The sequence below is a fragment of the Astyanax mexicanus genome, chromosome 3, assembly GCF_023375975.1.
Source record: "Astyanax mexicanus isolate ESR-SI-001 chromosome 3, AstMex3_surface, whole genome shotgun sequence".
Classification (NCBI taxonomy): Eukaryota; Metazoa; Chordata; class Actinopteri; order Characiformes; family Acestrorhamphidae; genus Astyanax; species Astyanax mexicanus.
The window spans coordinates 14,943,664-14,966,964 of NC_064410.1; the positions used below are offsets into that span (position 1 = coordinate 14,943,664).

Here is a 23,301-nt window from a genome sequence, read left to right on the forward strand (position 1 = left end):
TGTCAGTGTGTATAATGTCACACTTTCCTCACTGTCCTCAGTGTCACTGATGTGTGTGTGTGTGTCTGTGTGTCTCACTCTATTGTTCTCTCATACACAGTCCAAACTGGACCACACAGCACAACAGACAGCAAACTACTGATAGATTAAAACTAACATGAATTGATGTAAAAAATGTTTTCGATACTGTCAGGTTTTAAACTATCGGCATTAGCAGAACAGTTTTAAAGATCAATGCCTTTATTATGACCCTGTTTGACCTGTCCTCCTTCTGCCTCTGGTTATCCTACAGATACTAGTGTTTGAGGTTTATAGCGGATAGTGGGTATTGGTGATAATCATGACAGAAATAGAACTCACAGCCTGCTTTTAAGGTATGGTTGTACAGGTTATGTGAATATCCTATAAATGCATATCACTTTGAAAGGCCTCATTTTTCATCACAGTGTTCAGCACATGTGATGAAAAGTACATGTTATGTTGTGCATCTTACTTTAGAATAAAAACACTGGTGCAAAGTCAATAAAACTGTAGATTGTGTAGATCTTAATCCGTAAAAAACTAAAGAGGATAAACATAAACAACATGTAGTGCCTCCATTTTAGCTGAAAATTATATGGGCTGACAACCCAAATAATATAGTTTTAATGGAAAGTTAATTTCATTTAATAAAATGTTCTAACTGCAATAAAAAAACTGTATTATGTCAGATGACACTAATTAACCTCAGGACATTTAATTTAACATTCAGTATAAAGGTTATATACAATATATAATTAATTTGAATCATCAGATACAGGAGGTGGAGACAAAACTCTTTACACATGACAAATAAAAATAAAGAGGTACCCACACCAGTACTTCATTAGTTGGGCCACAACATGTAGTGCAGCACTTCAAAGGTGCTATGTTAAATTAAATATTTATGGCAAGCCAATATTAATTTTACAGAGAAATGCATTTAGTCTTTTGGTAAACAAACAAATTCTAAGGCTAAGTTACCTCAGCCCAGTGTTGCTATCCTAGCCCTGTACAGCTTGCGTACAGCTTGAGTAATCTAATAACAACTGTGATAAGTGATGCTAAATGTCTGAAAACACTCATATCTATATAGAAGGATTTATGTGATAGCATAGTTTGCAAGAAAAATTGTGCTTTATGTATAGATAACAAAAGAAATGCAGAAATGAAATATGGGTAAACATGATGGGCACACAGGGGACGCAGTGGAAGGATTTTTCTGGAAGGAAAAACCCATGGCCTTTTTTGACACACAGCTAAGTTTCCTGACCACCAGCTTATAATCATGCTTTACCTTGAAGTTGACTGAGGAGGGTATCAGGGACAGGAGTGGCATAAAGCCCAGAGTAGTCCCCTCACTGCATTCATTATTCAAATAGAGCTGTGATTATCAGAAAACACCATTCAGTCAGCCATCTGCACACACAGATCTGTGCTAGACCAGCCACAGCCCCAACTCAGCCCAGCAGGGACAGATTTATTTACTAAATATTCAGCTGAAAGAGCATGGGGGGGGGGGGGGCAGACACAGCTGAGGCACTTCAAACAGAAATTCTGTCCTCTCTAAACCACTGAGCTAAATGCAGATGGGGAATACACGTGTGCCATGTTTTCCCCCTGAAACAGATCCACCAGAGATGAGACTGAATCTGAGGACAGGATCAGTAATGCAAGTGTCAGGAAAACACTAAAAATGATTCCACACTAGTGTAGCCAGAAATAAAAGAAAAGTTTATAGCAACAGTTACATCTGTACTAAGCTATGCCCATTTACTTTTCCAACATTTACTGAAAAAAAAGCCACCACAGTGTTTCTAATGCCTAATGCTACATGATTAAAAATTAGAAAAAGCCTGTTAATTATACAAATACTTTTTTGGATGGAGAGCTGAAATGAAATGACACTAAGAAGGGACACAGGCTTCGCCTATGATCGATAACCAGCCAGCCATGTGGGATGGGGGTAAAATTTGTGTGTGTGTGTGTGTGTTTTGGGGGTGGGGGGGCTGGTTACAAATGTGAGTCTGTGTATCTGAGGACAGTGGCAGCCCCTTCGCAGTTCATCAATATTTCTTTAATTATTTTTACTCAATGTGAAGATTGAGTCTAAGCAAAATATATATATTTTTTAACAAATCTGCAGATTTGTTAAAAAATTGTGCTGGACAGTGTGTCTTTACACAGTAAAATTCACAGTGTTAAAATCACAGTGTAAACATGTTTTTCTAACAACCCTTAGTGATAAACAATCCACAGGCGTGTGTGTGTGTGTGTGTGTGTGTGGTTTAGCTTAGTTGTGTTGGTTCCCCTGAAGGAGCGTTATTCACCCTCTTGGTGTTGGGTTGGATGGTGGATAAGGGACTCCATTCAAGAGTTATTGAGTTATGGGAGAACCACTCCTTTTTTGGCAGTTTTTGATGGTTTCTCTTGTTCTAAATAAAGCTTAGATATGATAAAAAGGTAATTTATTCGGTGGTATAGTTTACATTTTATAATGTTTCGTAGATACTCTGAGTATCTAATCTTGGGTGAAAGTTAGAAAATACAAAAAAAAAATTCAAACAAACTTAAAAATGTAATCAACAATTGTTGTTTTACCCTGTTTTAGAACCCTAGAAATAAATGATTTTATACGGTGTTAAATTAACTCAAAAATTTTGACTCTTGTGGTAGAGTTATTTAAACACTATAGTAAAAGTGGGACCATATGTTTTCTAGGACAGTGTTAAATTAAACTCTTAAAGAGTTCATTTGACACTGTCAATTTTGCTGTGTTCTATCGTAACAATGGGAAAAGTACACCTTGCGCGGCTCGAAACGCAAAAAGCATTTACTAATTCTTTTAATTAATCATGGGTGTGTTTTGGGCGTAACATGAAATAAACCAATCAGCATGGCCAATACCTTTAAGAACCAGATGCACTCTAACTTTGGTGGATTGCTACTATAATGGTGCAGCTACCTGGATGTGTCCAACACTTCTCAGCAGAGGAAACTGAACTTTTACCAATAACAAATGTTATATGACAATGACTTAATTGTGTGTTGATGTAGAATGTTATTTTATTTTGTATTCTGGCACATGATTTGTGGTTTGTGCACTGCAGTGTGTGGGTGCACAAGTGGGGGTGTACGTGCAATGAGCATGCAATTCACTCCCAAAATAGAAATGAAACTGACACATTTTTATGTGCTGTACTGTTACTCATTACAACTATAAAAATGTTAAGAACCCAGTAGATGCTCTGCATATCGGGTTTGATGAGTGAATCATGCGATCACACTGATCTTACCTTGCTGGTCCGGTTCTGCCTTTCACTCTGAGAACGTTCCACTGCTTTCTGTCATAAATATCCTAACTAAGGCTGCAACTAATACTATTATTAGTTACTATTATACTAAGACTATTTTAGTGGTCTAAGTGTCTAAGAAAATAAAGTTTTTTAAAATATGAATTCATTTTAATGGAGTGGACAGAGTACTCCCTAAAACTTAGCCGTTAACTTTAGTTTAAATAATGTAAGTGATGTTAGTGAAGGAATTTAACTCCACGGCTAGTATAAAAGACAGACTATAGAGTATTTTTGTGGAGTTAAATGTGTGTTTGTGTTTAATGGACACAACGCTGCTATTACACTGTATGTGCATCTCTACCGCACTCTCTCTCTTCTGCTCTCTCACATGATGCAAGACCCACACTGAAACCTCATTGGCCAACTAAGCATGAGGAGAGGCCAATCAAGATTCTCAGGATCTGTCACTCTCTCACTGTGTGTGTGTGTCTTCCTCTCTCAGCCTTTTTTTTCTCTCGTATGCACTCTCTCTCTTGCTCTATCACTTCATTAAATACTTGCCAAATGAAATTATGCTTTTACAATTTTTTATAGACAATCGATTACACCTAATCGTTGCATCCCTAAATAACACAATACTATACTTTTACTTTCAGTACTTCAGTACCACATATTACAATAAACTTCTTGCAATAGTTAAGTACAAAATGTTGAATACTTCAGTACTTAAAGAATGCTTCTGTCACAAGTGTTAAGGGATGAGAGGGTGGATATAAATGCAGGTAATACGATATTTATTTAAACAAACAAGAATAAACCCAAAGCAAAACAGAATACAAATAAGGGTAGGAAACCATAAAGCCAGAATAAACAAAATTAAAAAAACTTAACTACAAGGACAACAGTAAAGTTAACAAGACCAAAATAAATAAGCCAGACTAAGAAGACAAAAAACGCCTGAAGCACTAACGACAGGGTAGCGCAAAGACAAGACAAAACAGGGCCAAAAAGAGCACATTGCTAGAGACACAAACAAGAACACAAGACAGGAACAGAAAGAACCAAGAAACGAACACTATGGGCTGAGGTGTAACAGCTTCTACTTCTACTCAAGACACTTTTTTAGAGCAATTGTAATTTAAACATCTCCGGGTAGCAGAGCTGTTGTGTTCAGTAAAAATGGCCCATTGTTTTTTGTTTATTGGAAAAAAAAAATCAAGGTTGACCAAAACCGATTGCTTCTAAACATTATTCAGTACTGGTCAGCAATGAGGAAACCCACACACACATCAATAACAGATGTTAAATGCACTGCCTGTAATCAGTTTTTTTATGGTGGGCTAGAGAACATCACTTACTGTAGATAACAGAGTGTGTGTTGAGTAATATTGAGATATGTGCTCATGTTTTGACCATCTCAAAGCAAATCACAAAACATATCAGTTCTGGTGAGGCTGACGTGATGAAACCGCCACTGTGGTTGTTTTGTGTAGGAAGTTGTGTGGAAGTTTAGTTTGAGGAAGAGAGTATGGCATCACTTCAGAATTGCATCACCAGCCTTTATTAAACCTCTCTTACCTCATATATTGTCACAGAGCAGCACAATATTGGAAAATATTTTATAAAACTCTGTTGTTCTGCTATACATTTTTTTAGCGTTTTTTAGCGGCGTCAGTTCACTGCAGCGCTGAACACAATCAGACTCCGTAGCCGGGCTACGTCAGTTTGTGATGACGCAAATATACAGGCACATAGCCAGATAGGCTAGGCTAGGCTAGGCTAGACCTGGGTCGGCTCCGCTCTGATCCGTATCTAAAATCTCCCGCGATAAAGCGAAACCAACCCTAACCGAGCGGATCTCGGCTTCACTCCGCTCCGCACCTAAAACCCTAACCCGCTCGGTTTCAGCGCAGGACATTTTAGATGAAGAATGAGCGCATAGTTGAGGGACGCAGGTCTAATTCAGTGGTTCAGCTTTCAAAGGTCTGATAAACTTCAGACTTCAGCTTGCTTCAAATTGTTCTGGAGAGTGGAGCCGACTAGCAACAGTAATACATCCATTCCTCCACCTCAAGCTCTGCCTCTGTTGTAATGTAAAGTTATTCATATTGGTAATATGTATATAGGTTATAGGTTTGTTTGTGACAGAGATGTCATGTTTTTATTTTGCTAAATGCAAATAAAAGTGAGCATTTATTTATTCTGATCATTTTTTATTTCTAAAGTATTATACAGTTTTTGTGAGAGGAGGCTTTAAAGATTTAAATAAAAATTTCAAACAGTAGTGTACAGATTTACATTGCAGGGATTCTTAGCAGTTTTTCTAAAGCCTTCAAAGTATTTAAATTGATAGCGAAATTATATTGTATCGACCGAAATTAAGGAATATATCGTGATATAAATTTTGGCCATATCGTGCAGCACTAGCTAGTAGGCACAAAAAATAAATGTTATTCCATTACTTAGCTAGTTACCTAGTTAAGTGATAAGCACAATAACATTAATTTAGGTTTCATTTTTGTCTCTGAAGTTTGAGGTCTGAAAACTGTAAAGTTTGTATAGTGTACTTGTTGTTGGCTCTTCTCAACACCTGATTGCACTTAGCAGCCATAGCTGGATCTCATGCTAACTAATTAGACTAACTGTGACTCTGTATAAGGGGGTTTCCATCCACAGGAAAACACTACAGTTGATCACTTGTTTTTTTGTTTTTCTTTTTGCAGAAATTCTGTGAAGTAGCAGGAGAACACTGACATCACAATGCCCCTATAGTATGAACTACTAAAGCTTACACAGTACTAGATCTCAGACTGTTTTAAATCTGCAATTTTCTGACTTGCAGAGTTCATAGGGAATAGTAATTTGCTATTACACCTCTTTGTATGGTGTGTTCTCTAGCTATATGAGGAACTATCACCCCATACAGGGCTAGCATGCTAATGAAAGTATTTTAGTCTTTGTATGGGCAAAAAGAGAAGCGGAAGAGGCCTAATCATCTGTTTGTGTTCTTGTGAAGTGTCTTGTGAAGCTCTTGGTACTGAGCCTTGTGTGTAATATAGAGTTAGCTGGATTTTGACTCTGTGGCCTTTCTGTGATGTTTTTTTCAGTGTTCTTACTGTGTTATGATACGAAACTGTGACCCACCATGAATAGGGCTTGGGACATCCATATAACACTGTCACTGCCAATGTGTGTTTTTTTTGTTTGTTTGTTTGTTTTCCCTTAGACTGAAAAAATCTTGAAATGGACCACCAGGACCTGATGAACTCCTCTGGGGAGAATGTGGCGTCCACCATGGCAAACATGAATAATGGGACGGCAGTGCATATGGGTCCCAGTGGCAACCAGGGCAAAGGTCAGTAATAACCTGATAACCTGTCAGTATTTTCTTCATCTCACTGTTTTTGTCAGTGACAGCTAGACAAAATAATATAACGAAATAAAAAAATAAAAAAACTAGTTAGGATAGCACCACATATTTTTATTTAAGATTATTTATCTATAACCATTTTACACTGAGCTTTCATTGTTATGTGCATTGCATTTGGCTCTCTGATATATGCGTAGTCCAAAGTGCTTAGCTCAAAGCCTCACTCTTTTTATAACGTAACAAAGGACTGTTATGCTGCCTTGTCCTTTTTGTAGTTTTTATGTAGAAGTTGTTTAAACTGTTTTTAAACCACATTAAACTGGAATTCTTATTCAGTCTTAATAAGACATTCTCTTCAGGATTCAGAATTTAGGATTCATAAAGCTACTTAATCTGCTCAGTCTGTTTGTGTTCTTGTGCTAATAAAAAAAGATCTTCTTTCTAAGAGGAGACAGAAGCGTTGAAGTCTGAAGTGATACCTGGACAGCCTCTGACTGGACTCTGTTCGGAGCCTGAGGCTGTCTCACCTCAGAAGGATGTCGTATCTGGTACGGCACTCTAGTCCGCATTGCGTTGCTGCTTCAGCAAGCTTTAAGGATGACCTGCTCCGCTTCCTTTCCCTGACAATCCCTTATATCCTAAGCTTTGACTTTCATTTACGGTTTATATCCATCTTAACCTAGGTTTTCTCTTTTGGTTTAAGATTTAATTCTTCTTCTTTTCCAGAAGGTCTAATCTAAGGTTCATTTTCATCCTTAATCTTTCTTCTTATAAACCAGTGTTGGCTGGTCCTGTGTAATTTTTTTCTTTGTGTCGTTTGTACATCCCTGCTCTGACCACTGCTACATTGCTCACCAGTTGGTTTTTGTCCATTTCATGTGATTTCATTAGTCATCACCACTTTTTTTAACATCAGTGTGATGAGAAGATTTCTTACTAAATGCCCTTTGCTCCTGCAGCTTTAATGTCTTCCTGTCGTTCTTTCTAAACTAAGTTGTTCACAATAATGCACTAAATGCACTTTCCTTAACATAGTAAATAATGTCATGTTTAAACTGTAAAAATAATACTACTTTTGCATGCAGAATACTGGCATGAAGACACATGTAGGCATATGTTTAATCCAGAGACTGTAAAAAAGATCGCGCTGTGTCGCTGTTCCTATTCATTCAGTTAAAAGGAAACCAAAATCTTCCGCCATGTTGACGATCCTGAAACCGAGACCAGAGGAGGGACAAAGACTGTGGAGAGACAGCCCACTCATTTAAATAAACCCACCCGTGAGGGCTGCCTCACACAGTCTAAAAATGTGATTGAAAGTTGTCTGTTTTGCCATTGAAACCTATGGGGATGGGTGGGGTTACACAGCTTTCTGCAACCGAACAGCAGGGGGCGCCCGACCGTGATGGCTTCACGTTTGAGAGACGATGCTCTGTCCACCTATACACAGTCTATGGTTTAATCCATTGAATTATGAAAAAATAAAATAGAGGTTAATCCTGTTTCTATTAATGGGTTATCTTGTTGAGAATAATTATTTATTATTTTACTTTCATTACATGTAAAAAACAGCAACCTCATCAGTGAGGTGTTATTATAGGCAAAAATAGCAAAGTCACAAACAATGTTAAAACACTTCTATTCACTGTTTCCTCTATAAATAAAACCTGCTGGTGGACTGTAATGTGACCTTCCACAGATCAAATGCTCTGCAACAGAATCACAGATAAATACTGAGCTGTTTACCAGGCAGCAGTGCAGAATACTCTATTTTTGTATGTATTTATATTGGAATTTTATCTGAAAGATAGTGACATTCATTTACAAATATATTAATGTATTAATGTAGTGCCTGTGTAAATAATTTAACAATAACCAGAGAACACACATTTTTGCTTAATTGAACTTTGGGTAAAACAAAAGAGAAGGTATGTTTTCAGTCTGTTAAATTCAACAAATTAACATAAATTGTACTGTAAAATGAAAGAATGTGATTTTATACCAGCCTTAATTAGCCGCTCGTCTTATCCAAACTGTGTAGCTTTATTATTTATATGAACAGAAAGATCAGATTCAAACATAGTGCTGTAGCTGACCAATCATAGAGCTGTGTGTTTGTAACAGCGAAACCCATAATAAAATGTAACCCTATCAAATCAATCAAGCCCTGTATCTCCTGCCAACATGAGAATGTGTTGGGATCTTTGTATGATAAAAAGAACTTTTCTGTATTTATGCTTTTAACATCTGAGCTGCTTTTTGGAAACTCTTCCTCATCAGTAGTAAAAGACATTTCGTTGGCGCCGAGTGGTCCAGCGGTCTAATGCGCTGCCACTATGAGCGGGAGGTCGCAGGTTCGAACCCTCGCTCATGCAGCTTTGCCATTAGCTGCCGGTGTTCAGAGGGAGCAAAATTGGCCCTTCTCTCTCTGGGGTGGGGAGATGGCGCTCTCTCCCCATCATGCTTAAATGTGGCGCCGGGTGGCACGAGGCGTCTGTGAGCGGGTGAATCGGAACCTAGCCGCTGTGCTTTCCTCCGAGCGCGCTAGCTGCTCAGGCAATGATTCATCAGCAGCAGCTTGAAAAAAGGGGTGACTGACTTTACACCTGTCGGAGGAGGCGTTTGCTCGTCCGCATCCTTCAAGAGTCACAGGTGCCACCGGTGATGGGGACGCACAAAGGGGTGGGACAATTGGATAACCAAATTGGGAGAAAATATGGAAAAATCTGAAATAAAATTATATATATAAAAAAAGACATTTCGTTCAGTTCTGATCTTCTCCTTCACTTCTGTTAAAAAACAAAGATCTGCTGCTCTCTTTACATTAACTCTTATTACTCTTCAAGGCCAATAGCAGATCCTTGACAAAGCAATTAGGAAAAGCAGCCCCATGTTTAAGTGTCCAGAACTTCCTATTAGTGTTCTCATGGTCAGTCCAGCTAAATTAATTTAATGAGGCTGATGATTCAGAGTGATGCACTTACCCTTTTGCCCTACCCTGCACCTGAGTGGCAATAGCACAGTGTTCATGATTCACTATAGGTTAGCAGCAGGCTAGGAGAGGCCTGTACATCAAGTTTTTACTCACTCTTTCTAAAAATGGTGATGACATCCCAGTGCGGTAAAGCGTCTACAACAAACACCTAAAAAAGTGAGATCTTCTTCCACAACCAATATTATTTACCTTTAGTGCTTCAAACATATTTATATGATGTTTCAAACGAAATAATATCAGTAATTGATTCAAAAGTGTCCACAGAAAAAGTGTGAAACTACGTGCTTCACTCAAACTAAAGCTAGGTATGCTGCACACTACTTTATATAGTTTTTATTTTACTTGCACCTTTTTACTGTATTTTTAAGTGGTTGTTTTGCACTAAACATTTTTATTTATTTAGAATAAAAAGTTAAAATTTTTGTATATAGTTTTCAATGTGTTCTGATCAAAATACTGAAAGGCATAAGCTGCTCTCCGTGCTCTATCTACATGTATCCTAGAGGCAGTGGCGGACTTAGCAATTTGGGGGCTCAAGGCGAATTTAGCTAGGGGGCCCATCAACATTAATATGCGAGAAATAAGTTTCAGATATAACACCATTGTATGTCAAAATGGAAAATATTTATTTAAAAAAAAAAGAAGATTGAAGCTTTCAATGCTAATTGTACTTTTTATATGTGCAATCAATAAACATATATTTAAATAAAATATACATTGGAATGCCAAAAAAAAGTAAAGCAGTGTGACTGAGAGCATTTGTGTGAGTCAATCAGTAACTTTTATCTAGAATTGTAACTGAACTTAATGATAAAGAATAATTATCAATCACATCAAAATGTACAGTGAAAATATGAGAGGAGGCAGAGTTTGTGTAAAGGTGTTTGATCAATAAAATACTAAAAATATTTAAAATGAATAAAAAATAATTAATATAAAATAAAAACTCATTTAAAACACAATCAAAAGCTATCTAATAGTGCAGAATAATATCAGTTTCAGTTAGTTTCAGTTTCAAATAACTGAAACAGCTCACCAAAACCTCAACCTATCCTTTATATTTGACAATATTTGATTAACTTTGATTACAGGTCCTCAATCATCTTAATTTATTTAACTAAATTAAGTTTTCAAATTATTTCTAGCCTCACTCTGAATTCAGAGAGAGAGAGAGAGAGAGCGTGCGCGCTTTCCTTGTGACTGACGCTAAACTTTTTGATCCAGTTGTTATATTATATTATATTAATACCATTTTAACGTTTTTCGTTTCTATGTTTTGAAATTCGTTAGATTATATTTTTGTCAACATTTTGGGTTTATTTTCGTTTGTTATTTTTCTAAAAATAATAGAATTTACCCTACCTACACAACCCTAGTACGGCACCTCCTAGTCCCCCTCCTCCACCAAAATGGACGGAATCTGTATTCCTTTGTAATTTATTGTGTTGTCTTTGTTTCCATTTTAAACATACAAGAATCACCATTTATGAATGCACTATCTGTGAATTACTGTCCAAAGGGCCCCAATTACCAGCTGTAGGCCTATGGGAAGTTTGCAGCTAGTCAAGGGCCCCTACAGTGGGCTGCAGTGGGAGGGGCCCAAGGCAGTTGCCTAGCAATGCCTCTATGCAAAGACCGCCTCTGCCTAGAGGTGTGATTAACAAGAAAAATAAATTCGTCTGATGCTGTTTCTCCATGTATTTTGTCAAAGTAATAATTAATAAGCCATGTAATGAACTATCATTAATATTCTTATGCTTTAACTCATAAACACTCAAGTCTAACCATCAGTTAGGAAAATATAACAGGAAAATATCACAATTCTGCTTCCTTTTCCATTTTAAATGATTATATTTTTGAGCAGCCATATGATGTCTGGAGTAAAAGAGATCGGGGCATGTGTCTGTCTGATATAATTACTGTGTTATAAGACCTGAAAGAGAAACTGACAAAAACGAAGAAAAAACACACCAAAAGAGCCTAGAGTTCAAAGGGTTAAAGCTAGAACCAGGAAATAATCAAGACCCTTCAGACCCATTAGACCCCTCACATCCTCCGGCTTGATGGTGTTTGCAGTCAGCGGAGGAAGGCTGAGTGCTGTTAGCCAGTATTTGAATATTTAATGGTAGAGAGCGTACTGCTGATGGTTGCAGAAGCTCTGGATGATAATGGTTGTAATATCTGATTATGCTTTAAAAGGGATTCCTTCGAATGTGCCGGATGTCTCTTTCATCATTTAATTGACTCTGGATATCCCTAGGCTGACAACCATAGGTGCCAAACTTAAAGTCCCTTCGAACAGAAAGAGATGATCCTATGTATATGAGATGATACTGATGTATATAAGTAAACATAAGTAACTGTATATTACTGAACTGAACTGAGGTTTATTTTTTTACATGGATTCACCCACATTTGTGGCGAACATTACAACTAAAAAACTACGGTCTAAATACTATTCTTGCAATAGGCGTTCAGTATACAGGGCATCTTAGTGACCACCATGACAACAAAGCCACTATGCAACTCCATAGCAACCACCAATGACTGGAAGTGGGAACTTCTTACGCTCCAGTATTAAGCAATCTGCATTATTGCTTATTAAAATGCATTTTATATGCAGTATCTGACAAAAGTAAGTACATCCCCCACATTTTTAAAATAATTTTGTATCTTTTCATGGCACAAACAGTATCAAACAGCTTTGTCAAACACTGTGTTAAACAGCTTTTTGCTGTCCTGTTGTGTCAAACCCTTTGACACTATGTAGAGCAGTGTATACAATGTAAAGTAGTTAGTGTACAGATAGTATAAAATATAGCTTGTAAAATTGCTAAAATTGCTAAATAAAAAATTCTCCTCTTACACCTCCATGACAACACCATGGAGCTTGTGGATGTTGGAGGCCTTGTTTTCCTCCACTTTCGATCTGAGGATGCCCCACAGATGATCAATTGGGTTTAGGTTTGCAGACTTACTTGGCCAGTCCAGCACCTTTCCCCTTTTTTAACAAGGCAGTGGTTGTCTTGGAGGTGTGCTTGGGGTCATTATCATGTTGGAATACTGCCCAGCAGCAGTTCCCAAAGGGAGGGAGATCATGCTCTGCTTCAGTATATCACATTACATGTTGCCATTCATGGTCCACTTAAGGAACTGTAGCTCCCCACAGCCGGCAGCACTTATGCAGCCCCATGGCACCCACACCAGCATGCTTGAATGTAGGCAAACACACATTTTTTGTAGTCCTCATCTGGTTGCCGACAGACACTCTTGACCCAAACTGACCCAAACATGTTTACCATGTTCTTATCAGACCAGAGGACATGTTTCCAGTTACCGATGACCTTGGACTTTTCTTTGTGGGCTTTCTTGTGTATCATCTTTAAAAGAGGCTACACTGAAAAAAATGTGTGCTTGATCTACTTAAAAAAATCATGTCAACTTTTTGCATCAGATAATTAGGTAGATCAAGCAAGAGTAGTCATTGTATTTACTATTTAATTTTCTCCAGTGGTGCTAACATACTTTTTCATGTAGTGTCAATGGACTCTTTTAAGTATTGTCAACTTAATTTTCTCTTGTACACTACTGACTTAAAAAAGCTGAGTTAACTCAACTTAAGTGTTTAATTTGTCCTTTTAAAAAAAATATCTGTTTAGTCAAATAAACTAACATTTCATCTTTATTTTAACACACACTTTCAAGTTCATAAAACTTTAGTAATATTCACATAACTTACCATTTTAAGTTAACCATGGGTATTCTCACCATATTTAGTATATTATTATTTAACTGCCTATACTGACAGTATAATACTGGAGCAATACAGGAATAAACTCAGTAAAGAGTAACTCTGCAGCTCAAAGCCAGCATACTGTGATCAGTAGAAACACAGAATAAAGTTAATGTGCTCTTACAGCTCTACAACACTGAGACCTGCCAACATTATAATTACTGCACGCCCAGGATAAGGTAGCTTTGGGCAACAGATAACACAAAGATGGTAAGTAAGGGAGCGGCCACACCCAATATGCAAATATATGGTACCAGGAGCCTATAGGAAAGCTGCATGGACCAACACTGTAGAAAGAGCATTGACACAGGTAGTGACTAAAACCCTAGTAAATATAACAAGACTTTTGTTTGTTGTGCAGGTGTACCTAAAAAGATTTGTTGGGATAAATAAATTATATTAAGGAAAAAATACACAATGTCTTGTATTTTGAACAAATGTGGAGTAATTAAAAACTAGATATATTCATGTAAAGGCAGAAACATATTTTTTTGTTGTTAATATCACAGATTTAATAATGTTACATTTACTAATGCTCAGATTTATTTTTTCAGTGCACCTTCTAAGACAGAGTTGATGCAGTGTGCATCTTATGACCTAAGCACTGCAGGCTGACCTTACACCCAAGCTCTACAGCAATGAAGCAGTACTTGTGTGTTTATTTTCAAAAGCGAGCCTTTGAATACTATGCTGAACATGTTGACCCAACTTCTTTGGTCGACCTTGTGGCCTGTTCTGAGTGCAAACCATCCTGGAAAACTGTTGTATGATCTCATCTCAGTTTCGGTTGTTAGCAAACTTCTTATAGCCTAGGCCTTCTTTGTGGACAGCAACAATTCTGTTTCTTACATTCTTATTTTAAAAAAGTGCATTCATTAACTGAGATCTCCTCTATCTAATGGAAGATGTTTAGAAAAGTTGTTTTTTCATGTTTAGTTGGTTCCTCCTGCTGTCGAATTGGCCTCACTGGCAGCAGCATGCCTTATAATGCTGATCTCTCCTTTCTCTATCTTTTCCCATGCAAATTTCCTGTGACCTCTGACCTGACAACTGGCATCAACATGGCTGGTGGGACCGGGTACAGGTACAGTGGGCTTTAAACCCCTATATTTACCTCCAGTGGTTGGCTTAGGTTAGATAAAGCACACACCCCATAATAGGGTCTTCTGCACTATCAGTAGCCTTCATTTCCATCTGTTACATCTCAGCTGCTGCTGCTGCATACATTTTGGAATTCTGTAAAAGCCTTTAAAAACAGGTGTGCATTAAAAGAGATTCAACATCATTTAAAGGAAATCAATACAATGGTTATATCAAATTATGTCTTTATTGTTTCTGTTAAAAGCATAAAGTAAGTCGATTACTCCAACATGTTGAGTGGAAGTAGATTACTACAACAATCTGCTCTGGGCCAAGAGTTACCAGCCTTTAGAAACATGCCTCCTCTGCACTAAATATATGTTTGTAAATGGACGGTGCAGCAACCAGTGCAGCTCTTCATTACTATCCCATGTCACATTGATGCTGTTCACATTGAAGCAAGTGACATAAATGCTTTAGGTTATTGTGGGTTGTGTTTGGATAAATGTATTGTTTGTGTTCATGTTGCTTTCATTTGTTTTAGATTTTTTGTGTTCTGCGTTTTTTGGGCCAAAAGTGGTATATTGTGATTTAAACAAGTTCTGGGGCACTTTTATAAGCATTTTTGCCTTTCCGGCTTACCCCTCATTCTGCCAAGCATTGTAGTCCATGTTGAAGTCTAGCTATTGCTAATTGCATATTAAGTTCCAGTCAGGAATACCTGCAACTGCCTGGTGCTGGACCTGCAGCAACCACAATAAATTGCAAGCATGTCATTTAAACCTCCTGGTTTTGTGCATTATCTTTTATTGAGGATTACCTTAGTCAAGCATTAAAAAGCTCATGGCCATGGTGCTGTTTCAGTTGTTCCTTACTGGAGCTTTAAATAATGCAAACATTGCTGACTATAAAAGTGCCCACAGCTCAGTGTTGTGATTTGATGAGTCTCAACTGAATGTTGAGTTCTTTTCTACTTGATTATGTTTGCCCGAACAAAAAATACAGTTTTTCAGTTTGTCCTATGTTTTTGTGTTTGGGCGCGTTATGTGGTTTGTATGATTTCAGTTCTTTTGTACTTTAATTGGTCCTTTTTTCCTTCTGTTGGTTTGTGATGTTGACTGTAAAGAGAGGGCAGTTGAATGTTGCTAATCCCGCAGTATTGTCTGTGGCTGTTCCTATCATTGTGCCTCCTGCTCATCAGACAAGTTCACACCAGGAGAGCTCTCTCCGTCACACAGTGGCAGAAGCAGTGTGGCTTCCGTAGATGAGAAGGAGGAGCTTGTGAACGGGGGCAGGGCTGGGAGCCCACACCAGTCACCCATGTCTCCATCACCAGTCGCCAGGGTTGGTGGGTTTGAGTCTGTGGTTCCCAGCACGGATGGACAGGTGAAGAGGAGTCTTTCAGGAAAGCTGGTCCAGGAACAAAGTGAATCCGAAGAGGAGAGGGATGAAGAAGTAATGGAGAAGCAAGATGTAAAGGATAACAATGTTAAATTTGCTTACAAGGAAGACTTGGGTCCTAGCACGCCAACTAGCGGTTATAAAAAAGATCAGGATGAGGAGGAAGATGAAAAAGATGAACAGGAAGAAGAAGCAGAGGAAGAACAAGATGAACAAGAAGAGGAGGAAGAAGCAGAAATTGCTCTTCCGGCTATTAGTGCCCACGTCTCACACTTGTCACCACAGAAAGATGCAAGTATGGAGATCAAGCACAGCAAAGCTCCTAGTCAACCCCCCCTAATGCCAGAGGAGGCAATGAAGCAAGGCCTATCATTTGACTACACCGAACCGCAGCAAGCCAGTCAACAAGGAGCTTCTGAGGGCTGGGAAAATGGCTCTGATAAAACCCCTCCAGGAAGCAGGAGTCCTGACTCCTGCAGGGCTGATTTGGGCTCCCCCTTTTCCCTGACCACTGCTGCTCAAGAGTTGCCCCTTACCGACCAACAGAAGCAGGTCCACAAGGACCAACTGGAGGATGACAAAGAAGAGGAAATGGTCAGCATCCCTGAAACTCACCAACTGGTGGAAACACCTAAGAAGGAGATGGGGGTCTACCCCAAAGCAGAGGAAACTAAAGAGCAAAAGAACATTGCCAAAGGGAGACCAGAAACCTACTTAGACACAACCGATGAAGATCTCATCACTACTGTGGAAGCAGCACAGAAAGATCAGCCTTTTGCTAATAAGCCCATTGCCCAAGAACCAGCCAAAACAGAACCTCTGAAAGATCTTCCCGCCAAAAAAGCAAAGAAGCCTGTTGCAACAGTCACAGCAACCCCTTCCCCCAAGTCCACCGTAAAACCACAGAAAGTCCCCTCAAAAGACGGTGCACCGGTCCGAAAAACAAGCGCCCCTTCAAAAGGTCTGTTTTTCTTTCCTTTCCCCACTCCTGTATTCCACCTTATCTCTTTCTTCCAAAGATCTCCTCCTGCTTTTTTATTTACTATTAAACAGCTAAGCTAAGCAGCACCCTTTCTGAAAAGCGTACACCGCAGGTCAAAAGAACGTGTTCGGTTGAAGAAACGGACTGCTTTCACCAAATCTCTCTCTGTCTCTATTTCCTGACTCTGTGTAACCTGTCTTTCCTAACCCGCCCCTCACCTCCCTCCCTCTTCTGTGTTTGTGTTCAATGTGTTTCCACCTCTGTTTCTGTCACTAACTCTGAACATGAATTGTTTTGCTGGCATTGTTCTCACCGACCTCTCGTTTTGCATGTTACCTGTGCATGGGTGTTGATTGTAATGCATCGCTCACAAATTTTGATGTATTGTGTGAGTGGTTGTCTCTGATGGTCTGATTTTCCACACACTCTTTACCCAGTGACAGAAGGTGGGTTAATGTGTTGAGTCAGAAACATGTAAATACTCTCTGCCATGAAATCATGCCCTCAGGGAGAAATTCAAATCAGTATTATATTAAAACCATCTTAATCTAGACCCCGTTAGACTGCAGGGGTGAATGAATCTAAATAAAAGCACTGTGGTTAATATCAAACTAATAGGGCCATTTTAAAGCTGCGGACAACAGATCAACTCTACAAATCTCATACTCCATTGAATTAACAATAAGCCTCTGCAACCTGAATGCAACCTGAATTGCTTAACCACATTTATTCAAAGGTCAAGGATGGACAAATAAGGTCATTTGTTCAGATTAGTGGCTTATAGATCTACTGATTAAAGTATCAGAATTATTGTGACATGTCTAATCCCCTTATAGCTTGATCTTGCAGAGGTAATGGAAATGCTGGAATACAGTACCACAGATTTCCTGCACTTACCCATATGTTTGTATGTTCTCTCCTTAAACAGCTGGAGCAGCAGGAGCTGATAAAAACGCCAAGGTATGGAGTGGTGGTTGCTCACATATGTTGTGCATGTTGTGTTTTTATCCACGATGCTGTCACACAATCCTTGCAACTTTATATGACCAAAAATTGCTTTCACATTTAGACTGTCTAAAACTGAAAATGAGAGGATCTTTTTCTTCACATTTCAGCTCATAATTCGGTAACCTCTTATTTTACAGTCCCTTAAGTACTAAGTATTAACCAGGTAACTATGAGGTACAAACTCCAAAGTGCTAGGTAATTATTTCGGTTAACAAGATTGTAAGAACAAGTTTAACTTAATTACACTGAAATACCTCACAGGTTCTAGATATTAACCTGGTAAGTGTGAGATACAAACTCCAGGAGCATGATGATAAGTACCAGTGCAATCCCCGTACACTGAAGAAAACAGCTTATTTCTCAGGTTTCTCGAGTTCTTACCATGTAGGTCAACAAATAACAATTTGTAGAATTCCCTGCTGTAAGTACAGTGTAAAACACTATGTAAATAACATAACGTAATGCTTTATAAATTAGTAAAAGGACTGTAAAAGAAAGCAGAGCTTAATTCACTGGTTTTACTGAGTTCTTATAATGTACATCAACAAATAAAATCAAATCAAATGTATTTGTATAGCGCTATTTACAACTGGTTTTGGCACAAAGCGGCTTTACAGAAATGTGATCACAGGACTAAGAATCAGGCAAAACATTAAACATAAAAAATACAGAATACAGAACCCCCAGTGAGTGAACAAATAACCCTTTGCAGAAAAACCTGCTGTAGGTGCCATCTACAACACTCTACTACTTTCTACTTAATAAATTCATTGAATAATGAATAAATGTTTTTACTGAGTTTAATGTTGAGACTAGAAAAGAAAACACAATTTCTCATAATGGTGAAATTATTTATTACCACTTTTGTCAATTTTCTCTTTTGACATCTGTTCTCGACCGACAATTCCCTTAAGATTTATTACTCTACTTGTAATAAGCCATGCGAACATGTTTAGTTGTGTGTGTGTGTGTGTGTGTGTACGGAACAGGTAGTCTGGACTGAATATACTGTAAATTTTAGTTATGTTTGCATGGTTTATAACAAGTGGAGTAAGAAATCTTAAGGGAATTGTTGTACAGGAACAGTTTTGTAAAAAAAAAGCGAACTGACAAAAGTAATAAATAAAGCTCTGCTTTCTTTTAGTCGTTTATTAAGCAGAAAGTTATGTTATTTATACAGTGTTGTACATTGTAATTAAAGCCAGGAATTCTACAAATGGTTATTTGTTGATGTACATGGTAAGAACTCAGTGTGATTGGAGTGGGAGAGCAGGCAAGAGAATGGCTTAGGAGGATCGAAAGCTCAAGTCTACCAGTGAAATTCAAAGCCTGGATTTATCAGCATGGTTTGCTGCCAAGGCTGATGTGGCCACTGACTATTTGCAAGGTCCCCATGACATCAGTCGAAGGAATAGAAAAGTCTGTGAACAAATATCTTCGAAGGTGGCTGGGAGTACCACCTAGCTTCACGTCAGTAGGGCTCTACATTAGGGAGGGTCAGCTACAGCTCAGTAATCGAAGAATTCAAGGTGGCAAAGTGTAGGTTGGTGATGATGTACAGGGAGTCCAGGGACGAATGGGTCCGGAGTGCAGGTGTCACCACAAGAGCCGGAAGGAAGTGGGCTGCAGATACAATGGTTGCACAGGCGGAGGCTGCACTGAAGCTAAAGGATATCATCGGAAACCCATGTATAGGGAGACAAGGACTTGGATCTACCCACTTCCAGCAGTGGGGTAAGGCAAAAGGAAGGCAGAGGAGGGACATGGTCCAAGCGGAAGTCAGACATGTGGAGGAAGAGAGACGTAAGGCAAGAGCGGTGGAATTGGCATCGCAGGGAGCCTGGACCAAGTGGGACCTTCCAAGGCGGAAAGTAACTTGGGCTGAGCTGTGGAGACTGGAGCCTTTCCGTATTTCTTTCCTGCTTCGGTCAGTTTACGACTCTCTCCCAACTCCATCAAACCTGCACAAGTGGGGGTTGAGGGAGGACTCACTGTGCAGGTTGTGTGGAGAGAGGGGAACAATGGCACACATTCTGGCAGGATGTAAGACAGCACTTAGCCAAGGAAGATACAGGTGGCGTCATGACAAGGTCCTCACAGTGCTGGCAGACATCCTGGAGCAAGAGAGGCGGAAGGAAAGACAAACCCAGGGGAGAGCAGTAACAGCAATCCAGTTCATCAGGGAAGGGGAGAAAACATCTGTGGCGAAAAAGGGGAAAGGTCTTCTGCAGGAAGCACAAGCATGGGAGATGAGGGTGGATTTGGGCAGGAGACTTACTTTCCCACATGTGGTCCAAACTTCCTTGAGGCCCGACCTAGTCTTGTGGTCTGAGGAGGGCAAGAAAATCATCCTGATTGAGTTAACGGTCCCATGGGAAGAAGGATGTGAGGAGGCTTCAGAAAGGAAATTTTCCAAGTACCAGGACCTTGTCCATCAGTGCAGGGAGAAAGGGTGGAAGACTTGGCTTTTTCCGGTGGAAGTGGGCTGCAGTCAGTGTGGAGGACGGTTACTTCCCTAGGAATCACTGGAGGGGAGAGGAAGACGGCAGTGCGCAGGCTGGGTGAGGCAGCAGAACGAGCCTCTTGTTGGCTCTGGAGTAGACGGGAGGAGATGAGCTGGAAGCTAGGAGAAGGTGGGCAGTGACTGTCCATCACTGCTGACCCGCCGGCTGGAGGGCGTTGTGGTTGAGGGTCGAAACGCCCAGGGAAGGTCGGACACCACCTGACGACATCTTCTCCTGGCTGAAGGCTCCAATCACTAGGTGATTAGGAAAGTAGCATCTGTGATGTATTCAGCACTAAAAATGGAACCTGTGAGGTCAATGTAATGCAATTCTACTGTTATTGTTCTTGTCCATCTTGTTAACTAAAATAATAACCTAGGCTGTACTGGTACTCACCATCTTGTTACCCAAAATAATTACTTAGTAATTTAGAGTTTGTACCTCACGATTACCTGGTTAATACCTAGAAGTAGGGGACTGTAAAAATTATTTCAGTATGTGTTGTGTTTTCCTCCAATCCTTACACATTCTAGCTTGAGTTTAATTCTGTTTTGTGTTGAGTTAAATCATTTTAATTTTAAATTATTTCCTTATACATTTCTTTTGTTTCCTCTCATTCTCTATGACACAAATAGACACTTTCTAAATCCATACCATCCAATACTAAGCTCACCTCAATCATCAATCCTATGTATCCCTCAAAGCACACATCTCCCTCTACACCACCCACTGTAGGAAATAGGGAGATTCAGAGCATTCAGATCAACCCTGATACCTTTCCCCATTTACTCATTTATGGTTTGGAGAGACCTGTCATCTGCTGATGTTAATCCACTCAAGTCTAAAGTCAGTGCAGTGTTTTCCCACAAAATCTTACAGCACTTGATGCTTCCCTCTGCTGACTGCAACTTTTATTGATATGCAGGACTTCATTTTCCAGCAGGACTTTTAAGCCATAATCATTAACAATAAAAGAAATTAAAAAAACACTCTGTGTGTAAAACATCTATATAATATGACTTTCACATTTTGAACTAAATACTGAAATAAAGTTTCAATAATATTCTAATCTTTCATTTTTTATGTGCTAATATGTAAGAATAATCACAGTCCTACCACATGAAATTGATCATGTTTTGTGCATTTTTGTGTCACTTGTAGGCAGGTGAAGCTAAGACAAAGACTTCGGGTGCTAAACCTCAGGGAGTGGGTGCCAAAATCCCTGGTAAGTTTTTTTTTTTTTGCTCTTTAAACTTAACTATTAGAACAGCTCACTGGATTTGCTCACACACTTTAGGATTGCATAGTTGGTGGCAGGCTGACAGAAAGATAGCTTGACTGCTTCCCCCAGTTTCCATCGTAAATAAGAAGTTGTTCTTAATGATTTGCCTGGTAAAATCAAGGTTTAAAAAAAAGTTTCCCAGTCTCTTATCAGGAGGAATAAAGAGAAAATTCACTGGCACTTTATAGCCTGCTTTACTGTTGTAGTGAATGAAACACCTCAATGTTAGGGGTGTGAATCACATGGTATCCCATGGTACAACTTAATCATAATACGTAACATGGTGTGTTACTGAAGAGGAAAAATACTCCTAAATAAGCAAATACCAGGAATTATGGATTAATTAGTTTCAGTTTCACAGGATTTAACAACCAATATTCTTCACTGCAGGTTTACCCTATTCATTTGATTAACCCATGAAGCAGTAACTTTAGTAAGTCAGTTTGGGGGTGAGTCTTAGGAAGGGTATGTTTACAAAAATATCCATATTGAATGCTTGATTGATGTGAAATAATATTTTGTGATATCAATGTATTGTCCCACTTCTACTCTCTGTAATTGGCTTTATCAACCCCTAACAAGTCGTTGCACCTACACCTGACTTCAACAGAAATTATGTGGCACCTTTACACTGAAGGTTCGAGCAAGGCTGCGAGAAAAGTGTCTCATCTGTACTGCTTTAATTTGTGTAACACAGCTGCTTCACGGCCAGAGCAGCGGAAAACAGGAGCAGGTTCAATCGAGAGAGGTAAAAACTAACTTAACATAAGGACATTGTGTGTTATCATGGCTCTTAGTACTATTAACTAGCATCAACTACCTAACTAACATCTCTCCCTCCAGGACAAAATGCTTTAACATTATGAAAGGACTGTTTAGTACACTGTAACCCTGGAAAAGTTGAAAATTACTTTAAAAATTTGAGGAAACCGGTTGCCTTTAAAAAAAAGTTAAGTAATGGGTAATAAAAACTTAATTTAGCATAACTTAAAACATCAAGTTATTACAACTAAAGGGGAAGTTGATTTATTTCCAAGGTAGCCCAGGGGGAAATCACTACACACTGATTGTGAGTGTTAGTCAGAAACTGTTGGACACACCCAGTATGCAAATAGATTGTGACAGAAGCCAATTAAAAAGAAGCTGCCAATGGCAACAGACTAAACTCAGTTATTATAAGTTGGTTCAACTCAAAGAATTTTATGTAAAACAGACTTAAATCATTTGAGTTCAAACTAATTCTGAGTTTACAGTGTATTGTAATAAGTCAAATTATACCAAATTAATATTATGCACTTTTTACAACTGATGTCGCAAAGCAGCTTGACAGAAATGTGATCACAGGACAGAGAATTAGGCAAAACAAGTTTTAGTAACATTAGATATGTGTTTATCGAATGCCATATCAGAATCTATGATAACACCAAGATTTTTAGCTGCTGAAACAGGTGTGTCAGAGAAATTGCCAAGATTTAACATTAATTCTGTTCATTTATTTTTAGCAGCTTTGGGGCCAAACAAGAGAACTTCCATGATTTCACATCTTTTACACAATCTTAGATTTTCTCTATT

The 23,301-nt window shown here is 38.8% G+C and overlaps 1 protein-coding gene across 4 annotated transcripts in view; it reads left to right on the plus strand.

Annotated features, from left to right (window-relative positions):
* The window catches only part of maptb (microtubule-associated protein tau b), a 68,375-nt gene that overhangs the window by 13,383 nt on the left and 31,691 nt on the right, over positions 1–23,301 (plus strand). For 3 of the 4 annotated variants that reach the window (XM_022666738.2, XM_049475890.1, XM_049475888.1), the window contains exons 2-7: positions 6,541–6,669; positions 7,131–7,232; positions 15,754–16,914; positions 17,864–17,895; positions 21,609–21,672; positions 22,427–22,477. In XM_022666738.2, the coding sequence (XP_022522459.1) occupies positions 6,558–6,669; positions 7,131–7,232; positions 15,754–16,914; positions 17,864–17,895; positions 21,609–21,672; positions 22,427–22,477 (1,522 nt within the window). In that variant the 5' untranslated portion in view covers positions 6,541–6,557. The remainder of the gene's footprint in view (positions 1–6,540; positions 6,670–7,130; positions 7,233–15,753; positions 16,915–17,863; positions 17,896–21,608; positions 21,673–22,426; positions 22,478–23,301) is intronic. The other variant, XM_022666739.2, reaches the window with a different exon arrangement.